We start from the raw sequence: 24,410 nt of genomic DNA, 5'->3' as shown, positions 1-24,410 counted from the left end.
ATATTGTGCTTACATGTTTACCTATTTTTTCCGGCTTGGAAACGAAATTACGTATTAATATTGTAGGTATGTAATACGATGTAGATAAACCACACAGGACGATCGATCCTAAGTCATTACAGTATATACCTTGGTTGCCCTCAGAAGTATATCGTGTTGTCGTTCGTCTCGATTTTTTAATTTCCTCCCTTTGAACGTATCTCATGTGAATCGACAGTTTCAAAATAGCAACGTAGGTATACGCATTATTATTGTTGTTATATGTACCGTATAAAATAAAAATGATGGTTTTTCCAATGTCCCATTATAATATACTATATTTTATTATACATATGTAGGGTTTCTTTTTAGATTCTGAGTGAATATGTTTTTTTGTTGTTTTTTTTTTTTTTTGTGTGTGTATTTGAGAACTCTTTTTATAAAAGAAAAATCTTAAATATTGAGAGTTAGCAGCAATTGCATCTAGTTTTTTAAACTGTGAGAAGGTCATGAGTAAAATATTTTAGTATAACTTATCAAAATTATCAGAAAAAAACAAAAAATACAATTTTGTAAATATAATTGCTCGTAGAAACTATTAATTAAATCAAAATAAATAATTTGTCTAAAGTACAAATTAAAATAAAACGGAAAAGTAACTTCTTGTACTTAAATTATAGTGATCATGTACCCAAAAAATTAAAAACAACGAAATATTGTTGGATTTAAGTTTGTACGTAATTTCCTGTACTCATTTACCACTTTGGGATCTTATATTCAAATACATAAATAAAAAAGATTAATTGTAAAACATTTACTTTTCTACTAGAGGAAAAAAATTAAGTCGAAATTGACATGAAATAAGTGAAAACTAATATGAAGTTCAAATACTTTATTTAGTTGAGATTTTTTAAAGTTTCTTTTAAAGGTTGAATGGTGAAATTCACTTTAACTCTGTGTCTCTAAATTTTACTCACTTACATTATCAGAATAAATGTATACTCGCTTTTATGGTAAATTGGATTTATCTATATATCATGCGTAAATTTCAACTAGTAGACTAGTAAGAAGCCATAAATGAAATGTACAGACTTTTTTTTACGGCGTATTACACACGCAGTTCAGTGAAATGGCTTAGTTTTTATTTACTTTTATTCGACTGCGAACAATCGTTAGTAGCTTGGTTTCTTTGTGCTTGTGTGGTCAATTACGATATTTCTGTACGTTGATTTCTAAAAACAAGTTTAGCCGGCTTTTTGGTATATAAATAATTATTAATCACTCACGTCAAGCGTGTCATCAGCTAACGAAATCAACCATTGTTGGATATTTGGTACATATTATCACGTCATAATTTTACTAATTCCAAAATGACAACTTTTCAGGAGAGATAAAAAACGTTTCATTTATTAAAAAAATTTTATTGTAACCTTATTTCTTCAGAAATTTAAAACTTAATAGTTGATTTCATGGAAAAATAAGTAACCAATTGAAGGAATAATGATTTTAAACAATGCATAAAATTATCATCTATAAGAAAATAAAATAATCCCAAAATTAAACTTTTGGAGTTAGGACAATTGTAAGTTAGGCAACGTATGGTCTTTCACAGAAATAACTACGTAAAAATTATTACCAATATAGCTTGTGAGTCGTATGTACTTATACATGATTATACATCGCTGATTTGATAAATTAATAATGTACACAATACAAATATATACAATAATAATTATGAATATAAGTTAAATACGAGTCTGCAGTTTAAACGCTTCATGATACACAATCGACATTACGTGTTCGTATGAAAGCTTTAAACAATTATGTTTATCACCATACTCCATGCACGTGTAAACCGAAAATTCTGATGAGAAAGGTTTTATTGTAAATTAAAGTTTTTTCGACATTATATTATATAAAAAAAAATAATGTCTCATATATTTACTTTAGTTAAAATGCTTAAATCGTGATCATTCCAAGTACGACGGATGCGTGGTTAAAAAATTAATTAATATTTATTTTTCAATGTATATTATTTACTTGCGATTTAAAAACTTTGTACCCGTTCATTAATTTGTCATTCTATTCGATATTTGTGACTCTAAATAAACTAGTCCAGTTTGTTGGGTTCTCTAAATTTGATTGGGTACTTAACTCTGAAAACCATTATTCAATAAAATAACCTAGATTTAAAACTATATAATATTAAATTTCAACGTACGCATGACGTATTATAATACAATATTTATTTTATACATACAATACTTACACCCTTGATACGAGTTAATTATACTAAGGCTTTTGAAGCATAAGTTGTGCGTTGAATTTTTCATTTAATGAACATATTAATTTTATTCATGTAAGTATTAGAAGTTTAGAATTCTATAAGTGTTGAGTTTTTTTTATCGGCACATCTACGAGTATTGCTTAGTCTCAAAACAATATTTTGTTGTTTGTGCATTTTATTAATGATTCGATTTGCTCGTGTTTTAACTTGAATAGAGCAACTTTAGATGAAATTCAACCCTAAAAATGTACATCTCTTTTCTGTCCCTTTCTAACCCTTTAGGATAACTTTCAAAAACGTCTAGCTTAATGTAGCAGAAGTAACCGTTTGATTTGTTACTCTGAAGGAGTAGTTGATTAGGAGAAGATTGCAATAGAACTACGGTTTGAAATAGATCAAAAGTATAATTTTCTGTTAGTACCTAACAGTATAAGGTAGTAATAATCGACTCGGTAATTCAGATAAAACACAACAAATTTATTTTTATAAACATACATACAAATGTCTGTACAATTAGTCACTGAAATTAGATTTAGACATAAAATTGTTAATTTGAAATGCATGCACTTTATTTTTTATTTTGATTGTTTTATTTGAGTAATGAATTTCATACACGGCAATAATAGTTCTTAATGATAATATATACCTACTTTGATTCTTCTTAAGTGGTAATTTTCTAGAACTTTTTTTAAGTATTATCTATAATATCAAGTAATAAGACTTTTATAAATAATTTTCAGCTTGATAGGTATATTTACTAAATAAGATATAAAAGATTTATTAAAAAAAAAAAAAAATTATAGATTCTTACTTTAATACTAAGTAAGAAATATTTATTTTTCAGAGAACATAGTTTTTAAATAGGTACTGTTAAAATATAACAAACTTATTATTTAATTTTTAAAATTAAAAACTTGTATCTAGTATAAAAATGATATAATTAATTATTATCATTAAGTTCCAATAGTTTGTTATTTTTTTTATTAAAATGTTTAAGAAAAAGCAGTTTTAATTTACAATTGTCTATACGTAAGAAATTATATAGAAGTTATGCGCATGTTTTTAACGAACAATTTTTAAAATGTCTGTGTAGATTTTTAACAGAGATAATTTAATTTATATAGTCACGAACAAGTATAATTAAATTAAAAATATCGAGTGCTTATAAAAAAAGAACTTTTACTGCGTATGCATTAAATTAAAGTATAAAAAATAACTAGGTATTAGTAAAAATATGAGAATATACTATTTAGTATCATAATGAATAAAATAACCACCTTAAATTGAACAACTACGCTGATATTACATTGAGTGTTTTGACCACACAATTATTGACCACAATATTTGATGGCCCTAAATTTTAATTCACCTGATTCTAGTTTAGATAATGAACAAGCTTTTTATAAGCATAAATATTTGCATCTTATTTATGCTCTTTTTGTACTACAATCAATAAATATATGTTTCTTTGAGTTATATCAAAATATGCGGGATGAAATTGTAACGTGGCTGTTGGTTACAATATAAAACTAAAAAAACGTTTTTATTTTTATCAGATTGGTACATATTTTAGATTTTGTTCATTTTCTTTTTTATTTACATAATTTTAAAAGTATAATAATTGTGTACAATGAGCTTTTAAAATGAAACTTCAATTAATATTCCCAAGAAAAAGTACAAATCATAATTAACTTTGAAGTATAGGTTGATTATACTGGTATTTAAAACTTCACATTAACAGTAAACTAGATGAGTAGTGTTGAAATATTTATTTTAGTTATTACGATTCTTGAAAATATTCATAAGCTCCATAAGCATTTTAATATTTTCGAAATATTCCTTTTTTGTTATTTATGGGATCATTAATCAAAGTTTGGCAACACGTTAATACATTGTAATTACTGTATTTTTCAGACATCATATTATAATTCAATAAATCAACAAATCCTTAGCTATTGCATATATTATATTTTTTTTTTTTGGAAAAATAAAATTTGAATCTTATTAGGTCAGGTCATATAATATAATATAATTTAATGTCAAAAATTGTGTACATGATGGTAAATAGTATTATTAAAGTTATTGCTGGCTTGGGGCAAAATAATAACTTTCTTAAATATTTAAAAATAGTAAATTATAATTTTAACAACCCACAGAGCCTCCACGAGGACTTTTTTTATTCACTATTAATCATATGTATATTTAGTGAAGATCAACAGTGATGGTTATTTGTCACGATATGACTTGATAAATTTAGTATACATACAATATTACATACATTAGATATATAGTAATAAGTAAACGTATACATAAAATGTTTTGTAAACAATTAAAAATCAATATGTTATTGTGTGATATAGTTACGTTTATCCATGAAAATATTGACGTATATATTATTTATATATAATAAAAGAAATTAATCTGTATTGCTTAGTTGTTATAATTGCGATGAGGTTTAAAAGAAAATTGAATATAGTTTGGATGAGAAGCATCAAACTTTTCTGAGCTTAGTAGGTTTTTACTACATTTTGTATAGGTATGTGTTCTTGGTACTTATTACTTTATGAAACTATATTATAGACATTAAGTTTTTCTTACCACCTTTCCAGGGTTTTTAATGTCGTTTCTATATTAAAATTGTTAGGTCCAATAAGCTCGAATAAAACAATACTATACTTAACGAATTTCTGAGTAAAATCTACCATTGTTATACACTTAATGTCATTGTATAACAAGTAAAAATATAAAACTTTAAGTTCTAATATATTCGTAATCCTAAAATAATCATTTTTTTTTCTTTACTTTTAAGTTTTTTATTTATGTATTTATTTTTTGTACTATTTCAAGTAATTTATTCTCTAGTAAGTAATAAATTAAAGTTTTTATACATCAATACATTATTATTTAAGCTTAATACAACTTTGCATTTATTTTTTAAAGTAAGAGGACAAATTTTTAAAAATATTAGAAACATTTTCATTAAATGTGTAAAAATTAGAGCACACATTTATTAAATTTATCTTATTTTTACTTATGATAAAATATTTTATTTGGGTATTTTTGCTCGATTAGTAATAATTCTTGAGAATTCTATCAGATAATTGAATAACTATATTTAAAATAATAATTAGGTTATTCATTAGTTATTAAAAATAGATGATAATAAAACTCAAAATAACTGTGAAAATTCAATAAGAGAAAAAAAATTAAGCAATTAATTCTGTAATTAAATACTTAAATGTTTCGTTATATTTTTATTTTATTTTTATACATTTAATATAATTTACCTAGAACCAATGGAAACATACTTTTAATTTATATCTGAATAACAATATTTGAGGGTTTTAATCTTGAATTTGAGTTATGTACTTATTATTAAAATTTATAGTTTAATCTCTTATTGTAGATAGTTTTGACTACACATTAGTCATCTTGCTAAGTAAACCAGTCCTTTTGGCATATTCGAAACATTAGAAACATATTTTGTAATTTCCATAATACACCATTCATAACATATCAAAGTGAATAACTTTTTGACATCAACTCCGAATCTGTTAGTTTGAAACTAGTAAAACTTGAACTGAATAGTAGTTATACCTCTAGTTATATGTTTATTTAATCAGTATCATAAATTAACTATTGGTATGTATTTAAAATTTAAAGTAAATATTATAGTATTTATATCATACTTAAATTTTTGAGCGTGATGGCGTCAGAACTACGGAGCAGGCCGGCCAGTACTTACCAAAAGAGGATGTTAAACCGCTGATTTATTTATATTATACCCAAGTTAATTGGGTAGTTTGAAAATTGTACAAAAGTAGCTAAAAATAAAGAAAATAAAGAAAATATTATTGACTTATTAGTTAAAATTTTTATAGGAATATTATTTATAAATAAAAATAAATAAATAGAAACTGTTACATTTAATTCTGTTCATTAGAATCATTAGATGTTAAGCGCATTCGATGTTAATAAGTCACTGTAATGACTTACGTTAAATTTGAATTCAATTATTACATTTAGTTTTACATAAAGTGGATAAGGTGGTGTGTAGTCCACTTATGTCACCAAGTATATTTTATTTTATTACATTTATATTGTTTTAGTTTAGTGATTTATTTTTATATTAGCAATATGGTAGATTAAATTAGTTTTTAAAATAATTAGGAAATAATATGCATATATTTTAGATTTTTTTGAGTTTTTTAGATAATTTTTACTAAACAAAAACAAATATATATATATAAATTATTTGTTTTTAAATTGTTTTATTTTCAATACCAAGCATAATATTATAGTAAATGTACTAGATATTATCATTTTTATTGTTTCCCTTACATTGCGTTTTGTTTTACATTTGGATTTTGGTATATACAGATTTTATATAAAACGTAAAAAAGTGTTAACAAAACGTATTGCAACTCTTAAGTTTACAATGACTTTTACATTCAAGTTTTGGCTATAATAAAAGTTCTATTATGATATGCATCAGGCGTTGAGTTAATTTATTAATGCGCCAAGGCGGAAATCGTAAATTATGGACTTGTTTAATACTCTGAAAAAGTGTATAAAAATATACGATAAGGATTGTAAAGTTTGGGTTACAATCATACTAAAATATAGTAAAAGTAATAAAAATAATTAAATATAAAATGATAATAAAAAAATATATAATAATAATTATAATTATAATTTTAAACGCGTAAAACGACAACGAACGAAAGTATCATTTGAAGCACACGGGTCCCACTTCGAACCCGAATGCTTGATGTGGCAACCCATAGTCAACAGGATAGAAATCTGTCAACGGCAAACTGTCCAACTTATTGGTACGGATTTCAAAAACAGTTTCGCTTTTTGATTTTCTCGTCTAGAAAAATAAAGAAACCAAATAAAATACAATATCTCATTGCATAATAAAAATAATTCAATTTTTTTATAAACAGATAAAATACCATTATTACAATTTACAATAGTTGAATAATTTGTAAAAATATAAGATTTTATGGAAAAAGGACGATGATTATATTAATATTGCGTTCTTAAAAATGTTATTTCTTGTAAATAGGTACAACACATAGGCATTTAGTCTCATTGTATATCGTTATATATTGAGTGGGTAACTGAAATAGGTATGATTAATTAAAGCTTAATCATTTATAACAATTTTTATTAGGTTGGTACTAAGAATATTTTATTATATTATGTATTTTTTATTGTTATAAGTAATCTATTTTTCTATTAGTGATACAGTAAATATTAGGTTGAATTAATTATTGCTCCAAAATAAATAAAAATAGCATATACTATTATAATATTATTTACTATTATTGTCATTCGTTTTAAGTCAATATTAACATGGTGTAATGGTGTATAATAAGGTTTATGATATAAACAGCATAAAATGAATATAAATATTTATAATATTACAATGTACATAGTAAATAATAATATTTGTATAAGACAAAAATGTTACAAGTGTTAAATCCCAATGAATAATATTTTTTTGAAGTACTAGGTACAAAAATACTAGAATCAGCAAGACAAGAACGTTATGCGTTATATAATATACATTTCCAATTGCGTCAAAATATAAACTTAAAATGTCTATAAAAGTGAATTATGTACCTATTATGTAATAGTATAAAATATTATGTTTTATTTTTTGATACTTTTAGGTAGCTGTGATATTAACTCAAGGAACTTTGTGTTAATTATTAAAGCTTTTCAACTAACAAACAAAAATTTTATCATATATAAATTTGAAAAATGTCTAATAAAACAAGAAGAGAAAAACTATTTTGAAAAAAATATCGTGGCTATAAAATGTTAAAATGTTAATACTATATTATATATTATATTAATATTTAGTGAAAAATTTAAGTCCCTACTATAGTTATCAACTTTTGAATCACAAAAAAAATAAAAAAAAATAATAAAATTGATTATGTCAAAAACCTTTGACGTAAAAATTCCCATGTTTCGCTAATTTTATTTTGTTTTTTCCTGATTGTTTCAAAGTAAAAAGTTCTTAGAATTTCTTTAAGCTCTCAAAGTAAAGTATAAACTAAAAACAAATTTTTACCAGATGATAGAGGCATTTTTTCAAGTATGAAAAGTGTGTGGACATATATAAAACGTATCATTGTAAAACAAATGCAGTCATCGCTCCGCTTAAAATCTAAAAGAAAGTATTAAGCTTAAATTGTATACGTTACTTATTATTCTTTGAAAATATAAATATTTATTCACTATATTAATTCTCATATTTGAACAGTAAAATTTATATACTTTAATTAATTAACAAATTAGTTTGGGAAACTTCAGGATAAAATTCATCTCTGGATTTTCTAGAGAGTAACAGTCACGATTCACTGGTAATGAAAAATGTGACGTAACGCAGTATGTTGATGATGTTATAATGATAACCCTATAGCTAATACAAACTATAAATTAATTATGAATAAAAAATTATTTTGCGTGACATGTTTTCAGTTGGTAGATGCTATCATAAAATAACAACGAATTTTAGTGATTTTAATATAAATATTATGGATTTTTTAACAATATAATTTGATTGTTTTACTTTGTATTTATTCATTACAATTAATTTATGCAAATATGTTCATATTTATTAGTTTTATTCATAATTTTTGGAGAAAATTTTTCGTAGTTAAGTGTTAAATATAACAACATAAGTACCTGTTAATGATATAACAAAATATCAAGGGATCGTTCATTGTGATATAAAAATGGTTCGGTGACTTAATATCTAAGTCATAAACTCATAACTCTTTAGGAAATAATATAGAATATGTAGGATATTAAATAAAATGTGAATGATAAATTCTCAGTTATTTTCACAGCTATACAAACAGCTTAGACAAATACATTTATATCAGATCCGGAATTTCTAGAAAAGTACTTTTACGCATGTAAAAAAAAAACAAATACAATAATGTAACATGTATATATAGATTTGGTTGAACTCTATCTTATATACAATAGTTATTGAATATTATAATATATCACGCACACGTCCACGAAAAAAATACAAACTTGAAAGTTATTGTTGGTAATAGATGGTAGTATTATAATTTATAGAAAGTATATAATGAGCAGCATGTTTCATATAAATATTACCGACATTATTTTTGTGTATCCTTGTGATAATATACATTATAATGATTTAAAAATTCCTTTGTTTTGTCGATAGTAAAACAGTTTGATGGTCTGATCTCTTACATCTGATAAGTTTTTCCTGCTGTGTGTTCGTGTATACGTTCCATACAATATTATATGTAATGAATAATGCCGAGGGCGAAATAATAATACTACAGAGTTGGAAGTTGGATTTAGCAAAGGCTCTTTGATTGTAAATAAAATAGAAAATGGTTGGGTTGAACTAAGAAAGAAATAAAACATTTCAGAAATAAAACGTATTTAATATGTAAGGGAACTTGCGAAAGAGAAATCAATAAAATGAAGGTATAATGGTGGAAAATAAGTACGACAAGAATAAGAATAGCAATTTAACAGTTTTGTTAATGAAAAAGTATGGGACACGAGACTTGGTATTGAGCACTCGTCTCGCTTCACTCACTTCAGTACAAGCTAACTTTTTTTATTATTACTATACTTTTGAAAGCGAAAATGTAATAATAACAAATAATTATTATTTCATTTAAAACACATTTATGAAAGGATCTTGGTTTACTATGATATATATGTATATAAATAGAACACGGTTTTAAAATAAGTATATAAGAACACAAATTAAAAAATATATTTAAAAAATGATAGATTAAGTATTATTTGAAAAAAATGAATATTTATTTTTTAATTCTATAACCTAAAATTACAAACTAAATTAAAATTTAATTAATTAATAATTTCGTTGTAGTTTGTAATAAATAATAATAATAATACAGCTATAGTCACGAGTGGTATTAGGATTAAAGAGTTTAAACATTAAATTTTTAAGATATTTTTGCTTTTCGAAATCATTTAATTTTTGTTTGATTAACATTATAGGTATATTATACTTGTAGTTGCTCTTTTTAAAACAGCCAAAAATCAAAAAAAAATAATTTTATAACACAAAATTTGTTGTGAATTTATAATCATTACACAATCACGTCTATAACTATAAAATGTAAAACTCAAATAATCATAATTAATGAATAATCTTTAAGTATGTGATATAATTAAACATTGAAAGTGACATCTTTCTTCAGGTTATAGATTGACTTTGAAGACTTTTTCGAAAATTCATTTTAAAATGTAAAAATTGATGTCTGAACCTATATGAAATCTTAATTTAAAAACTATATTAACACTGAATCTTGTAATAGAATTGATAACTAAATAATATAAAATATTAATTCCAAACTAATTCAATCCACACTAAGAATCTAAAAGTCTATACTAATTTTTGGTAACCTATTAATATTTTAGTCAATATCACTCAACTGCAAAACGTTCCTTATTTCATTATAGCGATTTATTTTTACAATAATATCGTAACAGAATTCTAAAAGGTATTATTTAACAATATATATATTATGAACATATTGAGATAATAAAAACCATAACGTTTTTTACGTACCTTGCAGCCGTCTACCAACACGTCTACTTTGGGCGATCCTTGTTCAGACGAAAACTGCACTGAATTCTCTCCCATAAACTTGACAGCCATGTCATACGAGTTAGATTTTGCGTTGAACCACGCAGCACTGTTTATGCACGTGTACGTGAAGTTTTGATATCCATTTTGGCTGAGCAGTCGTAGGAAGTTCATTTGCACCGGTCCCACCGTTTCGTAAGTAATCTATTAACAATATTAAATTGTAATACATATTATACATTTAATATGTTATGTATGTATGTTACCGATCTATTAAACCTATTATATATGATTATATAATTAATAATATGTTTTATTCAAATGCTAAAACAGTTAATACCAAATACTAACCATGTTATTTGTAACAAATAAAATACTAAATTTTATTTTAAAAACAAATGTTTTTAGCTACAATATAACATGCTTTTTTAACAATAAGATTTATTCAAATACCACCGTAAAATCGATTAAGTATTAATGGTGGATACGATATAGTATCATACCTTATAACAAATACGTTTAATATTTCTAACGTTGATTACTTAATCTTTAACTTTCTTTTATTGATATATTTATAGAAACCTTCTTATTATAAAATAATTTTTAAATTTATCAACTTTTTTGAAAATCATATGTTAATTGTTACAATATTGATAGATTTTCGGCTTAAAAATTGTGGATTTAACATGACTACATGAAAAAAAATAGATAATAATGATAACTTTCAATAAAAGTGTGATTTTACCAAGTACTTATCGATGGATTGTAAAAATAAATTTAAAAATATAATAGAATTTGAAAACGAAAATTATATACATAATAGTTGTTGTAGTTAAGTACCATACTAAATACTTTATTGTAGTATAATATAATTGTACGAATTTTTTATACAAAGATTTGAAGTATTATTTCATTAATTATTTTTTAATTCTTTTGAATTTACAATTTTTTAATAAATAATGATAAACGAACTTTCAACTAATTATTCAACTTATGTATAAATCTTAAACAAGCATTATCAACTAAACGTTAGTATAATATTATATTATATAACAATACATAATTAACTTTACACATTTTTAGAAATGTAAGTATTTTAAAACTATTTAATAAAAAAACTTCAAATTATTCAAATATAAGGCGGATTATGTTAATATTTTAGTAGTAGAATTTGTGTTACGAAATTAAATTTATGTCGATAATCAGTTCTAATATTCATATAGGTACTATAATGTATGTTTGTAATTAAATTAAAACCCTTTAATTCTACATATTATTAAACACTGATACACTGAACCATATAGCGATTTAATATCATTTAAATAGAAATAATATCAAATATGTTGAGTAAAAATAGTTTAGTAAAAGCAGTTATTAGTATAGTTTTAAATAATAAATGCATCAGCCATTAATTATGTAAAATTTATTTTTTCTTTAAAAATGTCTGTAAAATATTTTTGTGTCAAATATTTTTTTTAAATCTTATCGTATTAATATCGTATGTCTTTTAAAATGTTATTCGATATTCATGTTTCTAATATTATACATAATATTTTATCCTAAATATTTTATAATTAATAATGTCGAGTATTAGTTATTAAGAAAAGTATTGATTGAATCTTTAAATATTATTGTTGTAATTTCAAGGAGCTATCGTTAAGACGTATTAGAAAAATAACAATGGTTTAATCTAATAAAAAGGCTAGTTTGTCAAAGTATTGTTAATTGTTACTGGCATTGATGTACGGAATAGATGTTGGAAATTTTACATTAAATTAGTTTTAACTAAAAGGAACTTACGAAGCCGATATTCTTGAACAATAGTCTCCTACGATGTATAATCCTATAGATTTACAACTTTTAAGTTGAAGGAAAGTTTTTAGAGATTTTATGATTATTAATTTTGTTTCACATTTTTATTAGATATTATACAATGTTTGATTGTTAAGTCTATAGGTTGAATTTTTCAAATTTTTATTGGTAATTAAAAAGAGCTTGGTTGACTAAAATATTTGAGAAATAGCTCAATATTTTCTATTTAATTTAAAGATAAAAATTTAACGGAGCAATATAAAACTCCAAATAAATAATAATCCTACCTTATTTTTATAAATCGATGCAAAATTGAATGGTGTTTAAATATATTTTAGCAAATAGTTAAACGGAATTAATAATTATAAATAATTACAAAACTCCGTTTAATTAAATATAGCATTATGAATATTGGTTCATTGGGTTATTACGATTAATAATTAAAATGATGACATTAAGTTATAATATTTTAATAGCAAAAAGAAAAAAATATAATTAAGTTTATTGAATTAATAAATTCTGCATTTTCACATTGCTTAAAAAAAACGATCTTGGAACGTGACCCTTGGGTCATTCTAACTTGTTGATATTTACTGAATATAAAGGTGGTGTTTAAAATAGTTTAAAAAATGTACAAGAGTTTATTCATTTTAATGTATATTATTTTGGTTATGTATTTAACACTAAAATGTTTGATTATAGTTGTTTTCAAATCCACAATATTAATCTTAATTATTTTTCTGAATATTAAAAATTATTTTTAATTTCCCACGAGTCGTCAGATAAAAATAAATCATTACTTGTACCTAAATTTTTTTTAGAGCGAAATCTGTACAATATGGGTAATTAAAATTAAATCGTTAAAAAATGACGTGTCATTTTATTCAATTAGATGACACATATAAACCTAACAAATGATTTATAGTACCTACATATAAGTTACGTGATTATAGTAATTAATGCATTCAATATATTACAGTATTAAAATTGAAGACTCAAAATTACACTGAAAAAGCTGATATAAGGTTGCGTTAATCTTCTTATAAGATACCTCGTATAAGTCACGTCAAACGATGATAAATGTTGGATAGAAGACTCTGGGATTTATACATTTAGTCTTGCTTAATGCTTATCATTAAAAAGCTTATATTAGGCGTTAGTAAAAAAAATGTAGTTGGAAAGAATATTTTTGTGCAAAAAAAAAATATATATTTACATTCATTTTAATATTTATTTAACAAACATAATGTTTGTCAACATTTTTAAGTGATTTTTTGTTAGCATAGTTTTTATCATTTAAAAATTTTTCAATCAAAATGCATGTATATATTTTTTTTTATAGGTATTTACATCAATGGTATAAACTATATTTTCAACTATTTCATTTAGTTTCCTATTTTATATTATTTTATATTCTTTTTTTGTACTCAGAATATTTATTTTTTAAAAATATACACATCTAGAATAATTATCAATAGAAATTAAAATTGTTTATTAAATCATAATCGACGATAAATCGATTAAACATCGTTATTATGTGAAAATGTAAAATTATGAAAATAAAATCCATTATATTTTATGTATCTATACCAAAATAGTATTAAATATTTTTTTTTGATGATTAAAAACTTTTTTTTTTTCTAGAGAATCCAATAAATTAATATTATGCAATTAAATCAAACACATAAATAATAAATGATATAATAATTATAAAATAACGATTTTCGAGTTATACGTTTAATGGTAATTAATAAATAATGTTATTTATGAATTATTGAAAAAATTGTCTCGTCGGCCTAAAACACATTTCGTACAAGTCGTCATCATAATATAATGACCGGGGAGTAGGTTACATTAAAATGTTCAAATATTACTGTTACATGAGATCCTGTCCTCAAATGTATTCTGATGGATTGCCGGTAATGCTGTCACTGGGGTATACATAAAACGATTTTTTATGACGCATTATTCGACCATGATGCATGGCAAATGGGGTTGGGCAAACGTGGTAGAAAAAAGTTTACCCGAAAAATCGCAGCCCTAGCAATCACGGCGATTAAAATGTAATTCGATTTGTGTTTCCAGTTAGTGAACGCTTTTGTTTTTGTTTTGTTTTTTTTAATTTTATTATTTATTATATTTTTGAATATCTGCTTGCGACATTTATGACACACGCGCACACACTATACTATATTATCGTATTTCAATAATATCTTACTTTGAAACCGCCTCTGAGATTTGAATACCAGTCCGTCTTGTCACCTTCTTTACGCCACGGGATGTTAGGCATTTGACTTGAGTGTATGTCGGGAAACACGCACGTTTCTCCACCGTTACTCATGTTACAGTACACGTACACGGCGTCGTATGGCATGCCCAAGTTTGGGTCAATCCAGTACCATCCTAAAACGCAATAACACCGTTGTCAGGCCGATATTACATTATAATGTTGTAGAAATGTTAGACAGAAATATCTGTGATACAATTCGTCGTAATATTCGAATGCATATATTATTATACAATATTCTCATTCGACATTATTATTAATGATTATCAATAACATAAAACGGTTCGTCGGGTGGTCAGGTAGAGTTGTACGTAATATAGCGTTTCAAAATCAATCATTATACATTCAGCTCGTTCCAGAATTATATTATTATTATTATTATTATTACTTTTGATTGAATTCGACAAGATATATTTATCGTTTGCTAACGGTAATGGAATAAATTAATAGTAGTATTATTACACATAGACATATTCATAACGGTTTAGTTCATTGAAATTCAATTTTGAATTTATATTAATCGAAAAAATACATTTCCGGATAGTATGATAATATTTTCACGTATTATTGTTGTCATTTTCCAACCCCTATCGATGTTAAAGCGGAGTATGGTTTAAATCAGTTTTGTTTTAACGAGTAAGTCATACTTCACGCAACTTTTCAAGGAGTTCAGTATACTATTTTTTATTCTTCAATAATCTATATAATTGTAATAAAAATAATTTAACAAACTAGTTTTGGGTTTTAATTTTTTTTTACCGTATCAACAACGTATCACGAATGTCTAAAAATAGTTCTATTCAAAATTTCAATTAATTGAATTCAAAAAAATTAGTGAGTGGAATAGTACTTTAGTACTTTATCTATATTCTGTTAATTAAAGGTTGAGGACCACTGGACTAAATAAACAATAATAATTAAATAGTTTACAATTATTAACTCAATGATGTATTATATAAATTATCTTCTTTGTGTATAAATAATAATCTTCTTTTATATTATTTTAACGGTTTTAAATATTCACTCGAAATACTACAAAATTGAAAATAATAATAATAAAAAAACAATTGTATAACTTCATTATTAAAACAACGAATTATTATTATTAATATGTATATTAACGATAAATATTAAATAACATAAGTATCCAAGTTATAAATAATAGTTATTTCATATTAAAATAATTAATTAAAAAACAACAACTGTTCTTAATGTGAATACGTAATATTATTTTGAGTTAAACAATAAACAATTTGAATAAATGTGATAAAAATATATAACATCTAATAAAATAAAGTCAAATAGTTTTGGAGTAAATAAAATATTCTATAATGAATCGGACAAATAGTTCTGAAATTTGATAGTAATTTTAGTATATATTTTTCAATAAAAACTATGTATACAAATAGGTTTTATTTGACACAAATTAATAAACCTCCACTAATATTGTATAATATGTTGTGAGTAGGAATTAATAATCATTTTTAACAACAACTTTAACTTTTTATAGAAGTATTATGTCAATAGACTGAAGTGTATTAATAACAAAAATTAATAGCTTCTCATTATATACGTTATTATAACTATTCCTGTCTGTTTTACTAAAGTAGTCTAAAAGCGTATAATATACTGTTAATAATCGTAATTGCTTGATAATAAACAATTTTGGTACTGTATTAGTTTGTATAATAAGATACTGTAAACTAATTTACGTTTATTATATGAATATAATTATAATTACCATCTTTAAACTGCGGATGCCCGTAAAATAAATCTTTACACGTCATAACAGGGTTATCGCGGGTTCCGACGGGCTTTCTTATTCGCTCTAAGTCTTGTCTCATACCGTAAATTGAACTAACAATATCTATGTATTTAGGACCATCGTTATTGTCATTTGATCCTGAATTATCCGTTTTTGATTTTTTACTGTCTTCTGTGTTGATGTCATTGAATTCCCGCTTCCATCGAGCCAAGGCGTTTTGCTGAAAGCCTGCTAATTCGGGTGGTAACAATGGTAATTCACCCGGTGGTCCCGGAGGACCTGGTGGTCCTGGAGATCCTTGTTCACCCTACACAGAGATATGGATCATATATTTTACATTGTACAAAAAAAAACTTTTCTGAAAACTATAGTATCTAATTATATTTAATTAAATTATGGAGAAATCATTTTAGATTTTAATACGAATCACAATATTATCTACCCGATATACATTGAAAACTAATTTTGCTCTCATTTTTGTTACAAAGAATAAATAAAAAAATTGTTGAAATAAACCTTGTTTCCAGCGATTCCTTCGATTCCTTTGGGACCTGGTAAACCTTCAACACCTGGAAGTCCAACCGGGCCATCATTTCCTTTAGCTCCTATTACTCCAATGGGACCCTGAGAAATAATAATTTATTATATTTTACAATTTATTTAGATTACACTATTCATTTTTAGTTATTAAGCAAGTAAAAAAATCAGAGATTCACCAATAGTAACAAATGTAAATAATTTAATAAAAATGGTCCAAATAGGATGTTTGAATAAACTGACCTATTAATTACTTCGTTAACTTTTGAGATATCCACCTAACCATGTTAGGTATTTTTCATTTTTTTTTCCATTAGGTATTTTAATCAAATATCCAATACTTCTATGTTTCTAAATAGTAAATACTACATAAACACATTTATCTTAATGAACATTTTTTGTTGTTGTTAATCCTCACTTCCGTTTGACAAATGACTCTCATTTAGTACAAAACCCATATTGTAAATACTTGTTTTTTTTCACCACAAAGAAAAAACAATTTTCTTTTGTTTGGTTGTAATATCGTTTACATTGAATAGATCTTATGATTCTTGCGAATAATCATTAATAATTATATTGTAAAATTTATTAATACATGAAAGTTTTAAAATTTTATTATACAACTATTAAAAATAACATTTGCATTGAATAGTCTTTTCAAGTATACACGCTTTAAGATATAATATTATATTAAATACTTCTCATAATATTATTAAGCTTTAAATATAAGATCAAAATTAATTAAGAAAAATTGAAGTACTTTATTATTATAATATATAATATATATATAATAAAATATTTTATTCAACGTACCAGATTTTTTTTTTTGTGTTTTCAATAATAATACATAATTTTTAAATTCGTTTATAACTTTTATAAAAAAATTTACAGTAAACAAAATGCATGTGTAATTAAGTCATTTAAAACATTTAAGTATTTGTATGTTGAACTTTTATCAAATTTGTTGTCTTTATTGTTAATCAAATAATTGCTTAATAAACATTATTTATGCTAATGAGGTGGTTATTTTCCCATTAAATAAGTTACTCTTGAAAATTTCTCTCGGAAACAAATATTAAAAAATAACAGTAGACATATACCGATAATGGTTAAAGTTTATATTTTTCTTTAAAGTTAACAAATTTAAACTACAAGATAATAATAATTCTTAAAAATGTAAAAAATTACTCAACATAAACTGTGGTTAATTTATAGATTACCTATACTGTTTTTATTAGGTCGACCGCTAATAAATAATGATAATTTTTTTTTTTTAAATGTTTCTATATTAAGATTTCAAAATAAATAGAATTTTATGAAATTGAAATAAATATTGAAAGCTTATAAATTTGTATCAAGTTAACAAGCCAGACTGGATAATTTAAAGATATATTGTTTGATATTGTTTCTTTAAAAAAGCCCTTTTAAGAAGCAGAATAAACAAATTTACTTGAGTGTTTGAAAATTTATCTTGCTTATTTAAATTTTTTCGATGTAGAAAATGACTAACAAAGATAATAATAAGATTTAAATATTATGTATAGCGCAAAGTTGGATATTATATCAAGCTTTCATAATTATTCATTTATATAAAAAAAAATTTTTCCAACAATAGCCATAATTTTACTACAATTGTTGTTATTATTCGTGTCACATAATCTATTAAATAATATTATAATTAAGCTTATTCTATTTTGCATAATTATAAAATGAATGTTGGTTCCCGTCGTTTGTTAAATTTGTTAGTATTGTTCCGTAAAATATTTTATTTTAGTTCAAATTTGTATGATAAACTATAGTTTTTTTCATAAATTTAAAATTAAAATAAAATTTGTAAGCGACTATTTATGTGTTATAATGGCTTTCATTCAATATAATGTTATTAAAACTATAAATATTAATTTATATTTTAAAGATATAATTGTTAACTTAAGTTAATTTGAAGTCATATAACGCAAAATATGAAAATATTTAAGAGTAGATAATCGATAAATTAACACAAACGATAAACCACAAAATATATATTTTATAGTTGAATATTTGACATATTCTTATACAATAGTAATAACATTAACAGAGTAAAGTAAATTATTATGTTCGTTAAAAGCGTTCAAATATTCAAAAATGTATTGGTCTTACATCTTGCTTAGTTATTTAAAACAAAAATTATAAAACTATGATATTTTTTTAAAAAAATATGAATTTAATTAATTTTAAAATTCTAATATTATGAAAAAATTATTTTTGTATCTCTAAGGAATACTTTTATTAAAAAGATTTAGAAAATTTTATTGAATGGAATAATATTATAGTAGTTTATATTACCATTTCTCCTTTTTGTCCTTCAGATCCTCGATCTCCTCGTTCACACTTGTCACCTTTCTCGCCTTCGTGACCTTTGATACCCATTGGACCTATTTCTCCAGGATGACCTACAATAATAGTTATGTAAATATGACATTTTGTTTTTATGTCACTATAGCAACAACCACAGTAATTGTTGCCCCAAGGTAGTGTGTATTGTCATTTTTTGAAGGTTGTGTATATTATAATACATAAATATAAGTTAAACACAAAAAAAAAAAACCATTTAAACATAATGATTGTTTTATTACCAATAGATATAAGAAAATAAATACAATGCATACTGATAACCATCATAGGTACTTCTGGCTTAATTTTAAATTTTTATTTGAAATCAAAAACAATGCTTTTGTATTGGTTAAAATATAATAAATACCTACTTATTAAGTACTGTATTGGTTTATTTACTATAATATATCTTAATTTTAGTTCAACTATAACATACTATTATTCAGTTATTAGAAAAACGAAATAAAAATATTAGTAAAAATAAATAATTTAATAAAAATTAAATCAATATTTATTTATTTTATTTTAAACAGATTAAAGTGGTTTGGATTATTGTGTTATACCTTTTACTCGTATTCATACTGTATAGTAAGTGAATTATATTATAATTTTTAAAATAATAATTTGATTTGTTAATGAAATTAATTGAAAGAATTTTCCCCGTATAATATTACAATATACAGAAACAGGATTACATTATTATACTATTTCCCATTAAATTAAATTCCATGTAGATATCGGATAAAATTATGTTTAATATTGACATTAAAATAGTGTTACAATAGTTGTAGGTATTTTCAAAATTGTTACTGATCCATATTATTATTCCTACCTACATGATATATATCATTATATATATTATCGTGGTATGACAAAATAGTATGTTTTTTTATATAAATAGTTTAGAGTAGGTTAGTATGTCTAGGACTTAGGAAATGTATGTACACAATACTGTGTTTGGATGTTATCAAATATATATACCAGATAAATAATATGCATAATAAATTACGCTGTAAAAATATTTTTTTGATTTATATGAAATGTGCAAAAAAAAAAAACAGAAATCAAATGTGAAATGTGTTCAATAAAATAATATTTTTTCACACGATGTAAAATCCAGACAAATTAATTTATTAACGTTTTTTTTAATTAATTATTTTTTAACTATTCAAATACACGGAGAAATCTTCGTTTATGAAAAGTCAACATATTTCAATTACTTATGTATTTTCTCAAACAATGAAAAACTTTTAAAGTACATTGTATAACGATTGCTAAAAAAAAAAATATATTAATTACAAGGCTAATAATTTGTTTCTAAATATTTTCAATTTTTAGAAGTTTTACTCCTAAAAAGTAATTTTAATTTTACTTTGTAAGAAAATAATAAAATTAAAAAGAAATCAAATATAATTTGTAAAATAAATTATTAATTCTAGCGTATCTAAATTACTACTAGTATAGTATTACTACTTTAATATTAACCTTCCAGAGTTAGAAAATGATCAAATTTGATTTTAAATTTGTACTGTAATTCTCTATTAAAAGTACCTAATTTTATTGTAAAATTTTAACTTTTTGTTGTTCAGAGTGTATTCATTGATTTTTAAAAAAAATAAAAACCCTTTACTTAAACGTTAGCTTCTTTAAGTGTGTAAATTGTGTTGCATTATAATAACCGTTACCTATGTATATAATAATGGTGTATAATGTATATAATATATACATTATAAAAACAAAATTGTATTAATTGTTTTATTGTGTTAATTGTATTTATTAAATACAATTTTTATTTTATTAATTAAACGGGTAATTTAATATATCTATTATTAACAATAGTCATATTAAAAGTAGGTATGTAATAAATAATAATATTATATTATAAATTTTATAATACCTTTTGGTCCTCGTTTTCCTCTTTCTCCTTTTTCACCGGGAGGCCCTGTTGACAATATAATAAATAATAGTCATACCTACACTTTATATTATTTTATATAAATATTTTTATGAATTTGTAAATAAATCATCGATTTATTAATTTTTTTTTAATTATTGATTAGTTTAAATTTATAATCATAAACATAAAAATGTATATTAATATTATATATAATATTAAACATAATTAATAAATTATTTTTTAGTATTATTTTAATTCTAGTTCTATAAATTATGAACAACTAATTGGCTTTTTTTTTATTCAAAAGAAGAATTGTTTACCAATTTCACCAATTTTTCCTGGTTCTCCGTCTTTTCCTGGTCTTCCTGGTAAACCAACTTCACCCTGTGTTTAAATAAATAATAATATAATCTTAGTTATTTTAAAGAACACATTTAAACGATTTATTAATTAATATTGCTTCTACATATTAATATTTCCTTTTTATCGTTCTTTGTATAGCTCCGAAGTAATCCATAATCATTTTATCGTATAGTGTATCCAGTTAATAGGTATCTGATAAAACTAAATTTTAAACTTTGAGCTGAAGTATAAATGAAGTTTATACATAACTTTAGTTGTGTATGGTGGGATAATATGAAAATATAAGATATCGCCGATATTGGAATCATAATGATACAATTAATATCGTTGATATTAATTGTAATCTAGAAAGATATAGCATCAATTACTAATAAGTTATAACTTATAATGTACTTCCGTGTTAAAAACACTAATAATTGTAAAATTTAAAATTATGATTTTTTAGTCATATGTATCATTATTGACCCAAACTTTATATTAATCTGTAGTCTCTAATTTATCTAGTGTTTGGTTACTTTTAAATAATTTGATTATATTTTTACAGCTTATTATACATGAGTTGGTTCAATTACTAGGGCTAAGATTTATATGCAATAGTATGTTTTTTTTTTTGAAATTTCTGATTATTACTTTTGCAAGTTATTTCCACAAATCAACTCACGCAGATGTAAATTATGGTATTCTTATTTTGCATATTTTCGCATTTATTGGACAAAATGCATATTATTGCATATTTCCACTATAAAACGCGAAAAATTCATGTTTTATGGTACATTACATAACTTAACATTTTTATACGTAATCATTCAATTTTGAAAATTTAAAACACCGTGTATACTTGTTTATTGTAATATATTTAAATAGCGTTAATACTTAAAAATAATATTTTATTAATTTTAAAACATGTTACATTTTTTTTTATTGTATATTTCATATTTTTTGGAGTATGTATAATATTAATTGCATATTTTTGCATATTTTTAATAAGCTTAAGCCAAATGCACATTTTACAATTTTTCATTGCATATAAACCCTAGACCTATAAAGTATAAATTAATAACTTATTAATTTTGAATTAATATTAGATAAACCAAATTATGTTTTTAATTTAAAATTAGAAGCAATATTCTAATAAATATTTTTTTTTATAAAATTTGAACTGAAATGTAAACTTATTTAATTAAGTGAAAACCAATGATATAGTGGTATTTTTTATTTTGAGCTAAACTATGTTCAAATAATTTTATGATGCTATTTACAATACAATTTTATTTGGAATATATTAGTGTTTACATAAATGTATTAACAAAATGTTCACAAAAATAGTTTAATTATTCAAATATTAAACGTCATTGATATGATAAATTTCAAAATGAATTAAAAATCCAAAATATCAGAAATTTATATTGACTTATTTTATTAATCTATTTACAATTTATTATATTTTATATAATATTTTTACTTCTTTTACACTCTGTTTTCTATTCGTAGTATTATATTATTAAATATATTGACGAATCTTTCAATATTATCTTTATTATTTAAACACGAAGGAGTAAAATAATATAGACATGAAATGCAAACAGTATTACATGTTATGATCAAGAAAAGTCTTTGTGTTATAATAAAATGGAATATTTGACAAAAGAAAAAACAACTTGCTTACCCGCGCATGTTTTTTTTAATAATTTGTTGTAGGAATTCTTTTACCTTCAAATAGGTATTAAAATGCGTTGAATGCATTTTAAATAAATATATATAAATAATTGTATCTCTTATAGATATCTGTATTATAAAATGTTATATTTGCATAAAATTGTTTATCTAAAATTAATTTAGTGTGATGTTTCTGAATCTGAAATATTATTCTCAACCTCAATAAATCAAAAATAATAGTTTAATATACTTACTGCTAAACCAGGTGAACCTATTGGTCCTTGAGGTCCCTGTGCACCCGGAGTACCTGATATTCCTATAGGTCCAGGTAAACCTGTACCTCCTGGAAAATTAAAACAAAAATGAAAATTGATTCATTAGAAGCTAATTAACTATTTGATATATAAAAAACATAATTTTTACTATAATATGAACTTTAGTAAGTATTCTAACTTCTACTGTGTTCATATTTGAATGTTATATTTAACTTAAATAATATGAATAAGGATGTATACGGCAATTAAAATGCAAAGAATTTTTTTTTTTTAGTTAAAACCAAAATTGCATCAAAAACGATTTTATTAATAATAATTTTTTTTTTTTAAATTTTAAATTACTTGTTGTTATGTTATCTTTCAACTAAAATAATATTTTAACATAAATAATGACACTCAGCATTTTCATCAATTTATAAAATAAATCCAATATAATATTCTACTTTTTAATTTAATTTAACTTTTAAATTATAGTAATAAATAATAAAATTAATATTAAATTTAATTAAATTTAATTAATTAGTTAATTAATAAAATTATTATAATAAAA

The 24,410-nt window shown here is 23.2% G+C and overlaps 1 protein-coding gene across 2 annotated transcripts in view; it reads right to left on the bottom strand.

Moving 5' to 3' along the window:
• Positions 1-6,917: 6,917 nt before the first annotated feature.
• The window catches only part of LOC114119418 (collagen alpha-1(V) chain-like), a 72,205-nt gene continuing 54,712 nt past the window's right edge, over positions 6,918-24,410 (bottom strand). For both annotated transcript variants that reach the window (XM_027980966.2, XM_050203379.1), the window contains exons 47-55: positions 23,840-23,928; positions 21,887-21,950; positions 21,567-21,611; positions 19,622-19,728; positions 17,276-17,383; positions 16,736-17,066; positions 14,926-15,110; positions 10,878-11,099; positions 6,918-7,139 (exon numbers count right to left, since the gene is read on the bottom strand). In XM_027980966.2, coding sequence (XP_027836767.2) covers positions 6,996-7,139; positions 10,878-11,099; positions 14,926-15,110; positions 16,736-17,066; positions 17,276-17,383; positions 19,622-19,728; positions 21,567-21,611; positions 21,887-21,950; positions 23,840-23,928 — 1,295 coding nt within the window. In that variant the 3' untranslated portion in view covers positions 6,918-6,995. The remainder of the gene's footprint in view (positions 7,140-10,877; positions 11,100-14,925; positions 15,111-16,735; positions 17,067-17,275; positions 17,384-19,621; positions 19,729-21,566; positions 21,612-21,886; positions 21,951-23,839; positions 23,929-24,410) is intronic.

The sequence above is a fragment of the Aphis gossypii genome, chromosome 3 (genome assembly GCF_020184175.1).
Source record: "Aphis gossypii isolate Hap1 chromosome 3, ASM2018417v2, whole genome shotgun sequence".
Classification (NCBI taxonomy): domain Eukaryota; kingdom Metazoa; phylum Arthropoda; class Insecta; order Hemiptera; family Aphididae; genus Aphis; species Aphis gossypii.
This window is presented reverse-complemented; position numbering and strand designations above follow the sequence as displayed.